Genomic DNA, 21,062 nt, shown 5'->3' with positions numbered 1-21,062 from the left:
CTGTTCATCTGACTTGTGCAAATAATCCCAGGAAAACATGATCTGAGGTCCAGTCTTTAACATATATTTAAACACTCCTTCCGCCCCCACCCACCAAAATAATTAAAAACCAAACAGAATAAAAAAGCAACTCCCCTTTGTTTCACTCTCTCATGCAGTTTCATTGTAAGGTTTCAATTACACCCTAAAACTACATCTCTTATTTTCCAGTGTCATAGATTCATAGATTCTAGGACTGTCTGCAGAAGTCAGTGTGGTTCTTAATGGCTGGCCAATCTGAGTTTAATTTAGTTGATTAAAAAGTATCATCTATATCTTCTTGCTGCTTCTTTGTTTGTTCTTTGTTTACTGGGCTAACATTTTTACCCTTCTATGTCCTTTCCACATCTTAGTATCTCCAAAAAACACAAGAAGCTATTACTACAGATCCTTGTTTGCATCATAAAAGTATACAAAGGGACAAGAAAGAACTGACAACACAGGATTCCTAACTGAAATTCACATCTTACACCTATTCATAAACGGACAAAAATTACTTCCATTAAACCAAGACCATACATTTATTCAGTTCAGAGCAGAAGTAGCACCTGCAGTATCTCCTGAAATATCACTTTAGTATAACACTTAATTCACTAATGTGAAATAAACACCTGAATAGCTACTGCAAGAACTTATAATTATCTGCTGCACCATAACTCTGCAATAACAGATGAACTCATTTAGGACTTGATCCAATGACCACTGAAGTCAATGGAAAGAATCCCATTGACTTCCATGGGTATCAAGTCAGGTTGTTAAACAGATGGCACCATTTTTAAATTAGAGGGGCTTGAAATACCTGAAATACCCATTTCATACAGTACTTCTAGCTGCAAGTGGAGAGAGAAAATTACATACAAACTCCTTTGGGATCATTCTTTCTGTAAATCTCTCAAAGATGTACAAAGTAACTAAATGATAAAAAAACATTTTTACAGTAATTAGAACAGTGGTTTAAAATAGTCTTTTTCTTTAAGCCACTCTTTTGGCAAGATCCTTTTAATCATAAAAGTATTGAACAGATAGAAAGATTCTTGTGATAAAAGATGAGCCAATCCCCCTACTTCCCAATGCAGGAGAGTTCCTTGCAATTCATTTACAGCTGTTAAATCCAATCTAGTGAGGGGGTTTACTCTCATTCTCTCATGAGATTATTCCACAGCCTAATCATTTCCATGTAAGGAAATTTTTTCTGATATTTATATTACTGTTTTATTTTCTTCATTTCATCCAACTATTTCTAGTTAAATCCCTCAGCACGCTATCAAACCACATCATTACTCTCCTTCCTCCCATACTTCTTGTTTCCTCATTAACGTTTTGGTCGACTTTGATCATGCCTTCCCCAATCATCTCTCAGCCAAACTATACTGTATATATTACATCCCAAACCAAACCCTGGCCCAAAAAATCTACATTAAAAAAAGAAATTTAGATTTCAAAATCAAGTACTCAAAAGTTAGCAAATGCCAGATTTATTGTTGCCTGGGGAAAACCATTTTTAATTACATGATCACATACTATCATGATGTATATAAGTAAGGGCATTAAGCTGCAGTCCTGACTCCTCCATACCCACTCTGAGGTAGCTAGAGCATATAATGAGCATATAGTGAGCTAATACTGAGCAGTCTTTGAATTTAGGAGAGTGCAGCGACTGGGATTGTGCCTGGCCCTGGCAGGCAGAATGCAAGATACATAATGGTCCTTACTCATTTGCGCACTCAAACAGGGGTCAGCCACAATCTGGTCCTTAGTATTTGTTTCATTCATATACTGGGATAAAAGACTTACAGGATGGCAATTGTCAGCAGGGCCACCCAGAGGATTCAGGGGGCCTGGGGCAAAGCAATTTCGGGGGCCCCTTCCATAAAAAAAGTTGCAATACCATAGAATACTATATTCTCGTGGGGGCCCCTAAGGGGCCCGGGGCAAATTGCCCCACCTACCCCCCTCTGGGCGGCCCTGATTGTCAGGATGGCACTCTTTGGCGGGGGGGGGGAGGGGGGCGGGTAAATTGGTACTTCTTTTTTTCCCTGCAATATTCTGGTCTCTCCAAAGTTGTCAATGATTTTTTAAAAATAAGTGTCAAAGGAACAGTAAGTTTTTTCATAGGTTTTAAGGCCAGAAGTGTTGATTATGGTCAACTACTTTGACTTCCTGCATATACAGGCCACAGAATTTCACCCAATAAACCCTTGATCAAGTTTTATAACTTGTGGCTGAACTAGACCATGTCTTTTAGAGATTTATAATCTTAATTTAAAGACTCCAAATGATAAAGAATCTACTATATCGCTTGGCAGACTATTCCAATCACTAATTACATTCCCTGTTAAAAATTTGCATCTTACTCCCTTTTTGAACTTCTCCAACTTCAGTTGAGAGCTTTTGATCTAATTAGACTGCTAGAACTGCTAGATTAAAGTCCCTCTGGCATTGGTAAATTCTCCTTGTATACGTAATTGTAGACAATGGCCAAGTTGCCTCTGTTCTTCATTCTCTTTGTACTTTAGGTTCAACATCAACCCAACTGTCTGATTTATGTTCAAATTCTCCACATATACTCTCATCTGATTCTTATAAATGGTTATTTTTATAGGGCCTTCCTTGCTTACTAATTGTTCAGATTTCTTTTCTAGGTTTTTCTTACTGAAGACAGTACTTTGAATAAAGAGTTCAGTTACATTAATTTTATACCTGTCCTTTTTTAATTAATTTTCCATAAGTTTTAGAAAAATTGGAGAGATTTGTTTGTTTTTTAAAGTCTGTCTCATGCACCATGTTCTCATGCTGTATGATACTGCATGTTACATAATACAATACGATTTCTGCAGCCTGAGGTGATGAAAGCCAGGAGTCTGTGTGGTTGAACACCCAGAGCCTGTCATAAATCTATCCAAATTCTTGCTTTCTGGGTCAGCATACCTCTAATGGCAATTAACCTTTGGCTCTGAAAACAGAGGTTTCTCAGCAGTCATCACCAATGCATAAAAACCAATTGGCAGGAGCTCTGAAACTGTACCGGTGCCAACTGGTTAAAAAAAAAAAAAGCTTAGTACTGTTGTGAAGAAATGCCTATTCAGTAAGAAAGAGTAAATGTGCATTAAATTCTGTGCCCCTGCAACTATACAATAGTGCTGTACAAGCAGTAATTTGATAGTACATTCGCTCCACAAAGAAGAAACTGGATTACTATGAAGCGAACCAGTTTACACAGGCTGATTGATTATTGTTCAGCTACCTCCAACAAATTAATCGCTGTTAACCACTCTGTAGTAGTGATATGATGCTAAAATATAACTGGCATCAATCAGTGACCATGGCTCCAATCCTGCAATGGGAAGCACTGTCTGGAGCCCCACTAGTTTCAAAGGAACTCTCTTGGGTACAAACATTCTCCTGCCTGGATCTAATTGTAGGATCAGAGGACCAGGACCTAACTAATCATAATCTCTTTTTAAAATCAATGACAACCCGTTTTTAATTAATCTGTATAGCCATGTATAACCTTCCAGCCATTCACTAACACTGTTCCTCTAGATAACTAAGCTAAGCTACACATAGCTACACAATCGGTAAGATGAGTAATGAGATACAACAAAGTTTTAAAACTGAGGCGGATAATTTTTTCATTATTTATTTCAACTGAATAGCTAATTAAATTCCCTCAGTAATGATCCAATCATGTGACAAACTCACCATGAAACATGACTTTATATGGATCCTGAAATCCCTAAGTCCTGCAGTAGTACACTACTACTCCATGAAGAAAGTGGTGGGTTGAGAAGGAAACATACATCTCTAGACTTCTGTAGAGTGAAATTATGTTGAATATATCTATACAACTGCATCATACTATTTCTGTGTATTGCCCTGTTGATAAGACCTGCCTTTTATGAAGCACTATTGAAAAATTATAGGTAGATGAGGAATAGCCTCAAGAATATAAAACAAGAAAATACAACAGGTAGCAGATTCTGCCATGAATTGACAGGGCAAACAAAGAATTGTATAAAAATGAATTTTTGTTAAAAGACAGCTATTGCACAATGAAACTCAAGAGTGCATTGCTTTTTTAGAATTAGAAGATGCAAGTATTAGGCTACTCTCATGTTATGTGAGTTGCTGAGATGATATTCTACTAGTAGAGTGCGGCAGGAAAGTCACCTTCCTGTTACACATCTAACTAGTTTCATATGAAATTTGTCGGATTTCTGAACCATGAAAAGTTACGGCAAGGAAGCAATGATTGCATGCTATTACCAAGAAGTCATTACTATCTTCTCTAGTCTACTCTCCCAATTACTATGAGTATTCAAGGGGGATTTGAGTAAGGAGAATGAAGTGGCCTTGTTGACCAGCTCCTGATGGGTGTTCAACACGTAGGGACTGGATGGAGGAAAGCATGGAGACATTTCATAAGAAAGTGGACACACGGTGCATTAAATCTGGCCTCATTGATGGAACCGGTGGACAGGAAGTAATACAAAAAGATACTACGACAGAGTTATGTAGAGCCTTGAAGGCAAGGACAAGAAGCTTGCATTTGGTATAGCAGAGGAGGGGGAGCCCCCTGAAGGGACTGAAAGAGGGAGCAGGGAACATGATCTTAGCTGCAGCATTTTATATGGAATAAAGGAGGTAGACTACAATGGTGTCAGGGAAGCCAAAGAGAAGGAGGATGCTACAGTAATCAAGACAGGAGATGGTAAGGGTCTGAATATAGAGTTTTAGCTGAAGGAAAAACAAAGTAATTAAGGCATAACTAATTTTACAAACCAAACTGTCTGACAAAACAGGCATTCTTTTATAGTTTCACAAGCTCCTGTAAAGGCAATTCCACTACTGTACTCCACATGTGAGCTAAGGGCTCATGAATGGCTTTTTTTCCGGGCTGGACTGGTGCTCTTCTCTGTACACTAAATACCTCCTGATTTGGGGTCTGAGGCGAAAACAACTAGCAAGAGCAAGTCATATTGGAGAAAAGGCTGAGTGTGCAGAAAATCTATCTTAAATACTTATCCTAGTTACCTGAGCACTGCACAATTTTTAGTGTATTGTCTCCTCATGAGAACCCTCTCAGATACCATTAGCCCCATTTTTTTTTCAAATGGGGAACTGAGGCACAGAGAAACTAAGTGACTTGCCAAGTGTCAGGCAAGAAGCCTGTGGGAAAGCAGGGAATCATACTTGGGTCTCCTGAGGCAAGTGCCCTAATAACAGGACCATCCTTAATAGTGGTCTCATCTCCTCCTGCAAGCACAAATTTGCTGATGTTTCTATTGAGATAACCAACAGTCTAGCTGAAACTAGGAGACAGGAATGCTGCTGAGAATGATTTTTAGTCCACAGCAAACAGCTACATATTGTATATGCAAGTGATACAATTAAAAAGGGATAGTTTCAAACTCAGTGCTCACCTTATCTTTTTGCAACAACGAAAGTAATATTTTTAATGATTATCATCATATGGGATTAATACAGAGAATAAGATACTATCCTAATGTATTTGGTTGATTAGAAGTGTTAGTATTTTAGCGCTAATAGTGCTGAAGATTATGCAAATAATTGTGCCTCTTTGTGACTGCATCCCATATGATCTGGTGGTATTTATCTTGCTGGTTCCACAAATCTCATTCTTTCTCCCTTCCTTAATGACCTATTTATAAGACCTGATGATAGAAGGTGCTAGGTGGGACTGAAGTCAAGTAATTACAATGATGTATTTCCGGTTGCTTCAATAATGTATATGCATCCAGCTTCTTAGTCGATAATCTTCTCTTTTATTTCAGTAGCCTCAAGTCCAGCCAGTTGATGGATTGCAAAAGAAGCATCAATACACATTTATGTAGTTATCTACCTTCTAAGTGCCAATATTTGATGTGGTAAATGTGTTTTATATAGGCAGTTTTTAGATTCATGCATTTTAACCAGCTGTTGCTAAAAAAAATCACCTTTATAAGGAGCTGCATATTCTGAGTAAACAGAAGTGATGGAGAAGGTCAAACAGAACAGGGCTAGGAAAGTATCAGGAGATAGCCGTGTCAGTCTGTATCCACAAAAACAATAAGGAGTCTGGTGGCACCTTAAAGACTAACAGATTTATTTGGGCATAAGCTTTCATGGGTAAAAAAACCTCACTTCTTCCATGCATCTGAAGAAGTGAGGTTTTTTACCCACAAAAGTTATGCCCAAATAAATCTGTTAGTCTTTAAGGTGCCACTGGACTCCTTGTTGTTTTTTAGGGTTAGGAAAGACAAAGATCATGTAATTTTAAATTGGAAAGTAAACAGAGTGTGACAGGGTCATTTATCCAGTTAAGTGAAGACTGTGTTTCCCTCTTCAGTGATCTGGGCAGGTTCGGGGAAAGGCAGATTTGCATGACAAAGGGGGTGTTGAATCTCCTGCCTCTCCCTTGTTTTGTTTGATTTTTGTTTAAGGATTCTTGAGAGTGGAAATATTGAAGGGAATGGGAGCTCAATTCTTTATGCTCTGCCAAGGCCCCAGGGATTTTCCTACTTGATGTAATAGTCTAGCCAGCCCTGAGAATCTGGTTATGGGGGTTCATATGTACAGGATAGTAAGTCTGAACAATTCTTTCTCCCTTTTACTTTCTCTAAATTGCTGCAATATTCTGTCTTTCTAACTTCTCACAGTAGGGTGAGGAAACCATCTCTTCCCCCAACCCTTCTTTTTTCTTTTTCCTATTTAAAATATCTATTTTACATTATGTGAAAATTGCAGAGAAATTACTTCTCTTCATTTTGATTTAAAAAGTTCTGGGATGCCTGAAACAGTTATCTTCCCCTGACAAGCACTACCATTCAGATCTGACCAATCCAGCTAGAGGTAATTTAAAGAATCTCAAGTTTAGCAATCAACAGCTAAGAGAAACTGAGAAAACAAGGATACGATGGTTGTTTAAAAGATTAGAAACCGTAGTATACCGTCCATTTCAGAGTCCACTTCCGCCTGGAGAGACAGGAAGAGAAGTATTGGCTCAGAAGGTAGAGGATTTATTTTGAGACGATGGTAAAAATTTTGCGGAACAGTAAAGATCCATAGTTTGTTATAGCTTTGCTTGATCCTGCATTTTAAGGTGTGGTTCTACTCTGTGAATATGGCATCATGGGACTTGTCCCATTGTCTTGCACCACACATGTGCTTGTCTTCAGGGGGTCAAGTACGAAAAACAAAGAATAGTTGTACTCTTCCAAGCTCTGCTCGGAAAATAAGCTCCACCCACTTGAGAGGAGAAAATGAGATGGTGTTTTCAAAAGACTGTGCAGATGCTGAAAACTGGATCACATGATCTACTGGGCTTTTGGGGCTTGGCTCTCCATCAGTGGGGTTCAATGCATTGCTGGGCTTCTTGGAGTTAGCTCCTCCTTGATGGGAGGAAAAAAACAAGTGTTGCTGTCTCAGCTGTGGAAACCACGTTGACATATCAATTATCATCATTACTATCTGAGTTAACTCCCATTGAGATGAAAGAGGAAGCTCACATTTCACAGCTGTCATTTCAGGTTGTCCGAGAACTTACTTGGATGTCTTGGCTTCAGTTATATTTGATTCATGTTTTCAAAGTTTTCTTTGAAATCATAAGAACTAGAGACTTTTTTTTTAAAGTAAGGTTGAAATTAGACCCTCAGTTATACATGTGGAATCTTATTTTTCTTCAGTGGGTTTGTACGGTTGGAACTCATTGGGACTTAGTTTATGATGACCAAGAAGAACAAGAATCCAATTTCTTTGATCCCAGCTGTGTTGACCTTTCAGTGATAAATGGAGTAAAAAAGCACTAAAAAGAAACTGCTGTTAAAGTAAGCTGTATACACAACAGAAACACATCTGTTGTAAGAAGATACCATTTTTATAAATCCGATTTCAAAGTATAAACACTTTAAATTAAATTTGTCTGAGTCACCTCATACTGGATTAGAATTGAAGTACGTTCTTCACTGACTGATATCGTTAAACATATCTGACTGCTTTTGATATATTTTTCACTGGACAATGTTTTTATATTGTCAAATGTATAAAAATGTTTGATAGGATACCGCACACATAGATATTTATTTATGATTCTGATAATCTACTTACTTTTCCTTAGGAAACAGGGATGTTTCATCAGGGTTAATTATGTCTTCACAGTAAACTGTATAGTTAAATCACTCAAATGCATAGACATCTTTACGACTCATAACTACATTAAAATGTTTAGAGCTGCGTATTGAAAATGCACATAATGGGCTCTGCTCTTATCTACTGTCTCAACTGCTTCCCTTTTCCAAAGCTATTACAAGAACTATACGTGTGAAAATGCATAGAATAGGAAGGTATTATCTTCAAGAACTCTGCACAAAGGCAATTCTGTGTCTGACAAAGGGACCAGCTACCTCACAAAGGAATAAATAGCGCTGAATCCAAAGCCAAAGATGAACATGTGCCTCAAGCAGTAGATCAACTATTGAAGGAAATAGCCCTGAGTGCTCAGTCATAAGATTTGTGAGCCTGAGAAAGAGAAGAAAAAGGAGACAAAGAAAGTTGTTGCCTATATGTTCAACCTGATACCTCCTCTATGCCCTCTTTCTGTGAAGAGACATATAGCAGAAGAGAAATTCACCTAAGGTGCTGTCAGTAATCTAACTCCTATCCATATTTAATTTGTAAGTGAAGGAAAGTTGACCAAATGGATAACAGTGACCATGGTTCAGAACAAGGATTACTCCTGAGGGCATTCTGCGCCAAAACATAAAAATTCTGTGCGTAATATTTTAAAATTCTGCAAATTTTATTTGTCAAATAAATGTGGAGGCTCCAACACGGCATTGGGGAGCACAGGCCACTGGCTGCATAGAGGTGGGAGATCACTATGGAGCTCCTCTCCCTTCCCTTCCCCCACCAAGACATGGCCTCAACAGTGAGGCAGCACCCAAGCCTGACACAGCGCAAGGACCAGGCCTGTTCCAGAAACACCCAAGGGCACTGTCCCTCTGTGTGGGCTGGCAGGCTCAGCAAGGCAGGATCCAAGTGTGGAGGGCTTTAGTGGGGGGAATGCAGGTGTGGGTTGAAAGGGTTCTGTGTGGGGCAATCTAAGTGTGGGCAGATCAGTAGTGGATTTGGGTGCGGGGGGGATCTGGATGCACAGGGGATTGTTGGGGGGCTCTGGGTGCAACTGTAATCGGACTCTGCAGAGGTGTCCAGGTGATTGTGGTTGGGTCTCGGTGTTGAGGGGGATAGAGCTCAGCAGAGGGGTCTGGGTGTTGGGGGCTCAGTGGGGGTGGTCTAGATTCTGAGGGAGTGGGGGATCCAGGTGCAGTTGCTTGGGGCTTGGTAGGGTGAGGATCTAGGTGTGGGTGACTCATCGGAGTAATCTAGGTGCAGTGGAGGTGGGGCTCATGGAGGGGGGGGTGTTCTGAGTGTGGGGGTGGGGAGGCTCGGCAGGAGGGTCTGGGTATGAGGGGGTCTGGATGCACAGGGGTTGGGCAGCTTGGGGAGCAGCTCCCTGTACCGGGATCCCTCCCTCTGCAGCTGAGGAGTGTTGCATGCAGGAAGTGGGGTAGGGTGGGGGAGTTTGCAGAGCTTCCTGCTACTGGGGGAGAAATCTGGGGGTGCTGTGCAGGGGAAGAGGAAGTCCCATCCTCCCAAGCCCAGCCGGGACCAGCAGCTGAGCTTGGCACAGGGTAGGGGCCATCAGCTGGGTCTTCCCCAGTCCCGCCTCCTGCCGCACAGTGATTTCTCTCTCCACCGGCTTCCCTGGGCACCCAGAACATACTGATGGGGAGAGTCGCACGACAACTCTTGTGACGTCCCTTTGCTTCCCCGTCAGAAAGTCATTTTTCTGCGGGGAAGCAAAAAAAATCGGTGGGGGACATAAATGCTGCGTATGCGCAGTGGTGCAGAATTCCCCCTGGAGTAAAGGATGTTCCTCTTCCCAGATAACATATACTTGGCAGCATAGGTGCTGGAACAATTTTTATAGTGGAGATGCTGAAAGCCATTGAACCAAACTGTAAACCCTGTATCTGATGGAAGTTCATAACTTCAAAACAGGGGGTGCAGGAGCATCCCCGGCACCCCTAGTTTGTGCACCTATGCTTGGCAGAGTCCTTTCAGTATCAGTTGTTGGGTACATCTACACAGCAAGCAGCACTGAGTCCCAGAGCCCAGGCTGAGAGACTCAGGCGTGCATAAAAATAGCTGTGTAGGTGCTTGGGCTGGAGTTCAGGCTCTGAAGCTTAGGCAGAGGGTTGGGACTTGGTTCCAGCCCTCCACAAATGACAACACAGCTTTTATTAGCACTGTATCATGAGCCCCGCAAGCCTGAGTCCGTCGATCTGGGCTCAGAGACTCACTGCTGTGGGCTGTACAGACGTACCTATAAAGGCTAACCTGTATAAGGTAGATGAGCTTGTGTGAAAGAATGCCTGTTTACCCCGTGCTAGTAAGAGGGTAGTACCGCGCCTAGACCCTGAATGTACAGGAGAGTGCTATACAACTTCATAATGCAGAGAAAGAATTAGAGTTTACTGAAGTAAAGCTAACAAATTCCTCTGGAACTTCGTAGAAAAATATGTAGGGTGCATCTTTATCAGCAAGGCAGCCTATTAAATAAACAGCTCCCCCAATATCAAGTAATAGTTAATACAACAAAATATAGGCCAGTGTTTTCTCTCCTTACCAGCAGAAATTTCCCCATTTATAACACTGCAAAAATCCACACACTTACAAAATCATGCAGAGTTTTATTTTACCTTTGCCTGCACCTACAGCAGGAGGGAGAATACCAGCTTTAATGGGGGAAAATAAAAATAGGACACTATATAATTAGATACAACACCAGAGGGAACATATATATAAATATAAATTGTCATAAAAGCATGCTATAAGTGAAATATATTAGATCAAGGGAGTAAGAAATTAAATACATACTTATATTGAACATTGATTGATTATTCTAAAGTTAATATACATGCATTTATTAATCTTTACTGTTCATGCTTGTTAACATTCACTTTTTAAAAAAAGTTACATTTTATGATATAACCAGAATACACCTATTAGATCTACTGGGTTTCATACCAACCAATTTATGGCAGTTCCAACAAACAATAAGCTTACCAAGTATGAAATAAGTAAATCTAAAGCTTGCAATAAAACAGAATTTAATATTAGAGGTGTGCAAAATTATCAAAGGCCGCATCACAAAATTTCCACAGTAATTTTAATTATTTAAATTGAATTTCCATAATATTTTAAAGGATAGCACTCCCAACAGAAGAATTTTGTCCCAGATCCTAAATCTAAAATGCCTAAAACAACGTAAGCTTGTAAAGCAATACTCTTAGTTCTAAATTAACATGTGGCTGTCCCAGACTCTTTAACTGGTGACCATATACTGGACTGGTCTTGGTCCTAGCTGTGGTACTACATTTACAGTACACCCATGTTCCTACTAGGCCCATGAGAAAACATTTAGACTATATATAAGTTATTGTGATTTAGAGATTTGTATTGTTTTAGACTTTATAGATTTTCTACTACCCAAACCGTAGCAGGCAGCATTTCATGACTTTATCACTGGATGAAGGATAATAACCAGAACAAAGTATTGTACCTGTGACCCGAAGCAGTCATGGAAGCAGAATAATATAGATATAGTATAGATGACTGGGAAAGGCACTTAAGAGTATGTAAAGTTGCATAAAACTTTGAAAGGCACGGCCTAGCCCTGAAAAGCAAGTAGCTTAGGTCTTGTAAAGAAAGTGATATACAGAGGTGGCTTTTTACACCAATTTTTTTAAGCATCAGTTGTAGTAGAAAATTTTTGCACATCTTTTCTTTAAAATCTGTTTTAAATAGTTTATATTAGTGCACACTAAAACTAGGTATTCGCTAGATAATTTTTAATAAAGAGTGCTTCAACGAGGAAAAAGTACTAACATTTTTAATAAAACAGGTAGGATTCTTTAAACTTAAATGGACTTTCTTTATACATACCCATCTTACCTTCATCCATAATTGTTACTGCTTCCTCAGTTATTTGACTTCCAGCTCCAACTGATGTTTGTGCATAAAAGTAAAACTTGTATCGTGTGCTGTAATTTAAATTACTTAATATCAAGCTGGTCTCGTTTGCAGGAATTCTGATCTCTACCAAGGGGCCTAATTCATGAGTGCTGTTAACTGTCATTGTGAGAAAAGCATAAAGAGTTAGATGGTTTATCTTTGAATATCTAGGAACTCAATCTATATTACAGTTGTGTTAATTAAAACATTTTATACCAGGTACTGCCTTTCTTTTCAAATTTCTCTACAGTGCTGTTCATTTTCTGATTCCAGAAATGATAAATACTGTAACTTCTGCTATCTGACTTGATAAATCAGCTACATGCTGGATAGAGGCTAGGCTTGTGTGGCTGTGTAGGGAGCATAAGGTGCAGTTTACTCACTCCTGAGAATGTCAAGGAGACAGGGAGATATTTTTACCAGTAAAAAGACTAAGGGCAACATTTTCAAAAGCACCTAAGTGACTTAGGAGCCTAAGCTCCATTTTGAAAAATGACTTTTTGACAGATTTTCAAAGGTATTTAAGGGCCTAAGGATGAAGATAGTTGTCTAGTGGGATTTTCAAAAGTGTCTACGTAGGTTAGGTGCCTAAATGCCTTTGAATTATCTGACCTTCAGGCACTTACGAGTGTAAGTCACTTTGAAAGTCACTTATGAAACTGGGACACCTGTGTCATTTTTGAACATGGGACTTATGTGCTTTTGAAAAATTTATCCTAAAAAACTGCTAAAACCTAATGAATATGCTAAACTACCTACCTAAGAATAAAACACACTAAATGTTGGGACAAAAATAGTCAAATGATTGCTAACTGGTGTCAAGCTATTGCAGCAGTTGAACAGAAATTGAGGCAGCTGGGAGTTTTTTATGTGGGAGGCACTTATGGCTCCAAATGGTTCTAGGTGCATAGCCGGAGACAAGTGCATCCCGAGGGCAGGGCTGAGTGAGAAGCCATCTTGGAGATGAATTAAAATTAAGATACTTTCTGATATCAGTAGATGATTATGTGATTAAAGGTCCTCATTACTGTCATTACTGAAACACACATTTGTAATCACACATACACACACACTCCACAGTCAAATGAACCCCATACTGTTACCATGCAGTGAATAAAACATTCCAAATAGGACAAGCATAATGTTGCCACTAGGTTTTTTTTTATATTCACAGTATTTACTTGAACATTCATAAACTGTAAATATATGCACATATGTGCATATTATATATGGTCCAACAGGTTTTTTATTTTTTGGCAAAATGATCCATGCTTCCTTTGAAAATATAATAAAAAGGTATGTATGTGCAATTATCAACTAAACAATAAAAAAACCACTCAGATGAACCTGCAGCTAGAGCCCCTCAATACCGACATCTTTTCATATTACACCAGCTATGCAGGATCAGGCGTAGGCAGTTGCTCTAGGAGATACCAGCAAAGAAAACTCCAGCTCTACATGAAGGAGTGTTTGTGATGCAGCAGGTGGAAGTCTTCCCTTCACATTGATAATGAATTAAATACACCTTCGGCGACCTGGAGTACTCAGCCAGTAGGAAGGATGGGGTGCACAAGGTGTTTGAGATGGCCAAGTGGGCTGCCCTGCAGACCAAGCGCGGGCACAAGAAGAACTTATGCCAGTTGCTGTAACCCCCACCACCTCCCACAGGCCCTCCTTCTGATCTCCATGCTTGGGAGGTAGGGGGGTCAGGGCCCCTCCATCATAGTCTCACAGCTCCAACGGTAGAACTGACCATCTTCTCTTGCTGCCGGAGCTTCATGCAGCCATGTGGGGTGATCTGTGGCACAATCCCAGCCATGGGGGCCCCCAGTCTCCCTCCATTGACAGTTCACGAGGGAGGCAGGGCACCACTGCCTCCCAGCGGCACTGCCTCAGCCAGGAGCGGTGCCAGGGTTTTTGCCGCCCTAGATGGCAGCGCTCCTCCTCTGAGCATTCGGCGGTGGGGGTCCTTCCGCGCCGCGTCTTCGGGGCACTTTGGCGGCGAGTCCTGGAGCGAGTGAAGGACCCACCGCCGAATTTCCACCGAAGACCCGGAGCAGAAGGACCCCCCACTGCCGAATTTCCGCCGAGGGCGGCAAAATGCCGCCCCCCAAATCCTGCTGCCCTAGGCAACTGCCTAGGGTCGGCCAGTGGAAGCGCCGGCCCTGGCCTCTGCCCCTTCCAGTCCCCCCTTAATCAGAGCCTGAAATCACTTGGCTTGCCCAGAACAGCCTGCCCTGCACCAGAAGTCTTGGCCAGTCACAACCTGCAGGCCCCCACTGAGGAGCTCGTTGCTGCTGCCACCAGTTTGAATAGGTCAGCCTTTCCCACCCCTGGCTCCTAACCGTGCCACCTCCTTGCTCAGGGGAGCGCTGGATCATCATCAAGGTGCCCCTCTCCTGGGGCTGCCTCCTGCCCCAGGGCAGGGTGGGGTCATGGGTGCTGCCCCCTGCTGTATAGGTTTCTCCCTCCACTCTCCTATTTATCTCTTGCCAAGCAGAGATGGCCACCCATAGAACTATATTTTTATGCAAAGGCACCGTGGGCTGCTTTGCCTGAGGAGGGCACCCAGCTCCCGCTCTTCCCTCTCAGGGCCAAGGCTCCTTTGCCTCTCCGCAGTAGCCAGTGCCACAGTCAGATCACTGCGGGCATGCTCTCCCGGCACCCCGCCTCAAGTCACAGACGCCGGCCATGCTGTCCCATCTGGTTTGTACGCACATGGTAAAAGTGGTCGTTACTTTTCAACTGTACTTGAAAGACAAACAAGATGACTCTTAGAGACTCAGTCTTTCAGAAAATATATGAAACAATTCCAGACCATTTGTAGTCATGATAAATCTGACAATTTTTGCAAAATTATATTCTGCCTACCTACATTCCCCACACATGTCAACTGGGGAGAGTACTTTCTATCCCAGAAGTGTTGTGTAATGATACTGTGTTCTGTTGAACCATTGTTGTTACATTTTATCACAGAGCTCTCTGATCTCCAGTGGTGGATGAAATGATTACTATATATTCGATGTAAAATCAGTTAGTAAGTTTTATAAAGGGATCCAAGTGTATGATATATGCTACATGTCAGATATTTATCATGATCATAGCAGAGAGCTCAATTGTATTTATTAGAGTAACAATACTGTATTTCTGCTATCATTTCTAAGAATTACATTGCTTCCAGGAGCCCAAGTCAGGGTCAAGGACATATTGTACATATAAAGAAATGGTTCCTGCCACAAAGAACTTAACATCTAATTTAAGACAGAAACATTTGAAGTAGATGAGACAAATAAATGGAAGGAATGCAGGAGGGAGGACAATTAGTTGGATTTGATTCATTCAAAAGTTTTTGGAGTTTTGAGGGGTTTCGTTCTAAGATGTAAATAAAACCAAAATCTTGATAACACCAGCTACCTGCCTAACCATTATCAGTTGGCTATTTACTGTAGACATCATGGTAGAAGTGGGGATCTAAAGGAGGACAGGTTAGTGGCTTTCCAGTCTAGATTGAGAGGGTATTCCATGACTTGTTTATTGTTTAGCTGACAATTACACATCAGCTTTTACTTGCATTTTGGGATGAAGCATGGATCAATTCATTGTAGAGAAGTACAAATAAATAAAAAATAAAAAATCCCACAGTTGTAGCCCAGAGGATGAACTCTTCCAATTGCGACCATTGTCAATGTAGATCAACCTTTACCATAATTTAACAAATATAACATTCGGTATGATTTATTTTTAATTTATAGAAGGTATACCACATAGTTGTTGTAAATTGTGAAAAAACTACTGAATTAAGGATATAAATTAGTATTCAGCAGGCAGGTGGTCTGAGACAGGTTTTTGACTTTACCATTATTTACTTACTTGGTTGAAACTTTAGTGTATACGCTATCAAAACACCATTTGGGTGAGTAGGTAGACCCCATTCCAAAGTGAGAGAGTCCAGTGTTGGATTAGTAATCTTCAAAAAGGAAGGTGAGCTAGGAACTTGTAAGAAGAATATATGGTAAATGCTAAGTATATGGCACTAAAATGTCTTATAAAATACTATGGCATAACTTCTGTATCACCCTTACATTTGCTTTCACTTTTGTACATACAAACATAATGTTTAATATCGTGCCGAATATAAACCCCCAATTTTATTTCTTTCAACTACCCAAGAAAGTTTAAAATTAAAGAACAATCTTACAACATGCTATTTTTGAACTTACTAAGCTTAGTTTTATACCTTAATTTCCTCATTTCATACCTCCTTCAGGAGTCTTAAATGATTTGTCAGGGCTTGCTGGTCCTTCCCCTTTACCATTAACAACTCTAACATTCAGCTTGTAAGAACTATAAGGCTCCAGTCCTGGCAACATTCCATGTGTCTTGTTTCCACTGAATGTCAGAATCTTTTTCTCCACATGCCGCCGCCTTCTTTTAGATAAACTCTGTACTTTCCAGTAGTAAATCTACGCATTAAAAAAAAAAAAATCTGTAGTGAGTATTTTGGTGTTCCAGTTTTGCAAACTGGTAGCTATGATTTTTTTCATGAATACCTAACTACATTTTAAAAGGTGGTTACTTAGGACTAGAGAGTGGCTTTTCAGCAAGCTCCATGTAAGGGCCAGTGCATAGTTGCACTGTCCCAGAAGCAGACCAAGGAACAGACTGTGACTTTCAGAATCTTGCAGACATGTGTGTGTGTGAAGGACACAAGGGATTTTTCTAGTCTGGAGTGATAGGCAAATCATCAAAGGAGACCTACAATCCAGTCCTGCAACGAAATCCACACAGGTGCAGGAGTCTGCCTGCCTTCATCTCACTGCAGAATCTGGGTCTGAGACAGGCTGAGGATAACCAATGAATCTTCTTTTGCAGTTCATTTTACATATAAATAATTTTTTTTAAAAAGGAACTTTCCCCCTGAGCTCTTGTAGAGGCTGTTCTTTCTTCACATCAATTCATGTTCTCTTGCTTCTGAATGCTTAACCCTCTTTAATAAGGGATAGATACATGAAAGTGAATGAACAGACACTTGGGATGAATTTTAAGCAGACAGCCATTTTATTTAACAGTGATGAGGGGCATTATGTGCCCTGCCTCCTGTGCACTCATACCAAGCATTTAACACTGTGGTGTTCAGAACTCCCACCACAGAACGAATAACTAGGCTCATTCCTAGGACTCAACTAATTTTTGAATCCTCTCCACCTCCCCAACATGGAGGGGTAAGAGGCTCCCAAGGAAGGACTTCAGGTCTCCCCTTTTTCCAATTGGCGAAAGGTCCACCACCACAATCCCAGGTCTCATTTACCCCTTGGATCTGGTCCCTTTTATCGTTATCCACATTGGAAACCAGCCACAAGTTGTGGCAAGCTAAGCAGTCTTACTTTCCTAATGTTAAGCCTTTTAAAGTCTTAATGCTATAGCCTCCATGATGTTGCAAGGAAGGCAAAGAAACCCACCAGACCAGACCCTCTTACCAATTTGGTCCAATGGGAAAAAATTCCTTCCTGATCCCAAAATGGGCAATTAGTCAGACTGCAGCATCCTAAATAACAGCACCAATATTATACTAAGTATAACAATTAACCAGTGAGTCCATTCCCCCATGTCCAGCCAATGGAAAGGCAGCAGACCTGGCAGAAGGTAGCCCCCAGTTGTAATAAATCACCCAACAAATATACCCTTATTGTGAACCAACTGTGGGAACACTGACAAAAGTTTACAAATGGTTCCAATCACATATGACAATAAATGTTGATGGAAATGGGTGCAAAAAGGAGAAAGAAAGACTGAATTAGCCTTAACAAAAAGGCTTGTTGATATTACTCAAGACTTTGTTAAGATCATGTCCGATAAACAAGAGACGTGTGGGACCAGAAATCAATGAAGAAATGGCTACTTACTGGGTCTGTAACTGTGGTTCTTTGAGATGTGATGGAGACGTGTATTCCAAATAGGTGTGCGTGCCCCATGTGCCAGAGCTGGAGACTTTTGCCTACCAGTAACCGTAAAGGGGTGGTGCTCACGCCTTGTGTCTGCAGTCCCTCCCCTATATAAGGCAGCACTGCCTCAATCGCTCTCAGTTCCTTCACACTGAACATCCAGGGAAGACTCTGAAGCACAGGGGACGGAGGGTGGGTTGTGGAATATACATCTGCATCACATCTCAAAGAACCCAATTACAGTAAGTAACCAATTATTATTCTTCGAGTAGATGTAGACGTGTATTTCAACTAGGTGACCAGTGAGCAGTACCCCCACCTGGAGGTGGGGCTCGGAGTCTATCTGAGTAAGGATCACAGGACCGCTCTTCTGACATTAGTGTCTGCTCTGGAAGAAGCAGTGATCGCGTAATGATCCGTAAGTGTATGTATGGACGCCCCCGAGGCCACCCTACAAATGTCCAATATGGAAATGTCATTGAGTAATGCTACCGACATTGCCTGTGCTCTCGTCGAACATGCCCATATCTGTTGAGGAGGCGTAGCTGATGCTATCTCACATGCAGTCTTGATACAAGACATTATCAATCTAGAGATGGTCTTCAAAGAGATTGCTTGTCCCTTCATGCAGTCCACATAGGATACAAAACAGGCCAGCCAAAGCACGAAATTGTTCGGTCCTGGTCAGATAAAAGGCTAGACAGCATCTAATGTATGGAGGCATTGCTCCTCAGGGGAGGAATGCAGCTTGGGGAAAAATACAGGCAAATATACCGCCTGGTTCAATTGAAACTGAGAGACCACCTGGCACACAAACTTGGGATGTGGACAGAGCATAACTTTATCCTTGGAGAACTGCATGTAAGGAGACCCTGCCATTAGGGCCAGCAACTCACCCACCCTCCTGGCAGAGGTAATGGCCATCAAGAATGCTGTTTTCTGAGACAGGAAAGGCAGTGGATAGGAAGCAAGGGGCTTGAATGGAGGCCCCAGTAGAGCTGCTAAAACTGTGTTCAGGTCCCACAACTGGCTCTAGTACTGGATGATGCAGGTGGAGAAGTCTTTTCAGAAATCTCATCACCATGGCACTGGAGAAAATCAATTTTCCTTGGAGAGGTGGATGATATGCCAATATTGCTGCCAAGTGCACTCTTAGAGAACTGAGTGCTAAACCAGATTCCTGAAGGTGTAGCAGGTACTCCAATATGTCCTTGATGGAAGTCTCTGCTGGATGGCTCCACGGGCCAAGGACCACATGGAAAACCTCTTCCACTTCGCCAAGTACACTATTCTAGTGGAAGGCTTCCTACTGTTAAGTAGGACCTGTTAGACAACCTCCGAGCAACATTTTTCCTCCTTGTTCAGTCATGCAGCAGCCATACCATAAGGTGCAAGAGGCTGATCGCTGGATGCAAGGTGCAGCTGCAGTCCTGTGTGAGAAGATTGGGAAAGAAAGGAAGTGGCATGGGATGTTGAACTGACAGAGCGAGGAGGTCCCAAAATCAGCACTGTCTCAGCCATGATGGGGCGATCAGGATGAGCCTGGCTCGATCCACCTTGAGCTTGGCAATGACCTGGGGAATGAGTACAGCAGCGTCGACTGCCAGCTGTAGTGCAAAGCATCGGAGAGGGAGCCCAGGCTGAGCCCCTTCAAGAGCAGAATAGGTGACCCTTCCTGTTTTCCCTCACTGCAAAGAGGTTGATCGTGGGGATGCCCCACATTGCGAAAACCATCCAAAGGCCCTCCGCCTTCAGGGACCATTTGTAGCTCGGGGAGAAAAACCTGCTGAGATGATATGCGAGGTGGTTCTGGATCCCTGGTAAATAGACATCTATTGGGGTGATTTCTTCTTCAATGTAGAACTGGCACAGGTTGATCACCTCCAGGCAGAGTGATCTGGAGCGAGCTCCCCCTTGTTTGTTCACACAGTAAGTTGTGGTGGTATCATCCGTGAGTATGTGAATCACTGAACATCTGATATGGTCCCAGAAGGCACGACATACATTGTGGATGGCCCAAAGCTCCAGCACATTGATGTGGAACAAGACCTCCTGTCCCAACCAGAGGCTGCACCCTCAACAAGTCCAGATGCTCCCCCAACCCAGAAGGGATGCGTTGGTAGCCGGTGACTTGGTCGGAGAGGGCTAAGTGAAGGGGATGCCTTGCACACATTGCATGGGGACTCCCACCAGCACAGGGACTCCAGGACTGATGGAGGAAGGTGAACCAACCTGTCCAGAGAATGCAGGGCAGGGCAGTAAACCATCCTGAGCCACATCTGAAGAAGGCAAACACACAACCTGGTGAGTTGTACCACCTGGCCCAACAGGCTCAGACACTTGCCGACTGTTGTAAACGGTTGTGATTGCAGATCAAGCCACATCTGTCGAATTGCCTGGAAGCGGTTGGTCAGCAGAAATGTCCTTAACCTCGTGGAGTCTAGCAGGGCCCAATGAACTCTGTTTGCTGAGCGGGAGCCAAGGCTGACTTCACGGTGTTTTAAATGAGTCCAAAGAGGTTGAGTAAACATAGCATGGTATCAATATGGGCAAGAACCTCCTTTCTGGAGCCATCCTTCAGCAGCCAGTCGCTGAGGTAGGGGAAGATATGGATTTTCTTCCATGACTATGGCCATGCATTTGGTTAAGACTTGGGGGGGCGGAGAAGAGAGGCCAAACGGAAGCACTGTGCACTGAAATTGTCAGTCTCCTACCATAAAGTGAAGAAACTTGTGATTCGGCAGAATGGTCACATGAAAGTAAGCATCTTGAAGGTCCAGAGCAGTGAACCAGTTGTTCTGAGACAAAGCAGGCAGGATACCTCCTCCACCGTTCCCAATGCTAGCAGAGAGCTGACCTGTTCAAAGAGCAGTGTCTCATGAGAGGGGGTCCCTGAAGAAGGATGGGGAAGGGGGGTGGCGAGTGGGCTTGGAGAAGAACTGGATAGCACAGCCCGATCTGACAGTGTCTAGGACCCCACTGTCAGAGGTAATCAAGACCCAGGCA

At 42.1% G+C, this 21,062-nt stretch overlaps 1 protein-coding gene across 4 annotated transcripts in view; it reads right to left on the bottom strand.

Moving 5' to 3' along the window:
* NRCAM (neuronal cell adhesion molecule) overlaps positions 1-21,062 on the bottom strand; it is a 117,909-nt gene that overhangs the window by 28,872 nt on the left and 67,975 nt on the right. For 3 of the 4 annotated variants that reach the window (XM_029910823.1, XM_029910825.1, XM_029910826.1), the window contains 3 exons: positions 16,373-16,577; positions 15,985-16,107; positions 12,055-12,231 (listed from right to left, as the gene is read on the bottom strand). In XM_029910823.1, the coding sequence (XP_029766683.1) occupies positions 12,055-12,231; positions 15,985-16,107; positions 16,373-16,577 (505 nt within the window). Of the gene's footprint in view, positions 1-12,045; positions 12,232-15,984; positions 16,108-16,372; positions 16,578-21,062 lie in introns of all 4 variants that reach the window. The other variant, XM_029910824.1, reaches the window with a different exon arrangement.

The sequence above is a fragment of the Terrapene carolina genome, unplaced genomic scaffold, assembly GCF_002925995.2.
Source record: "Terrapene carolina triunguis isolate 2854851 unplaced genomic scaffold, T_m_triunguis-2.0 Scaffold68, whole genome shotgun sequence".
Taxonomy (NCBI): domain Eukaryota; kingdom Metazoa; phylum Chordata; order Testudines; family Emydidae; genus Terrapene; species Terrapene triunguis.
Note: the sequence above shows the minus strand (reverse complement) of the source record. Positions and strands in the feature narration are given on the sequence as shown.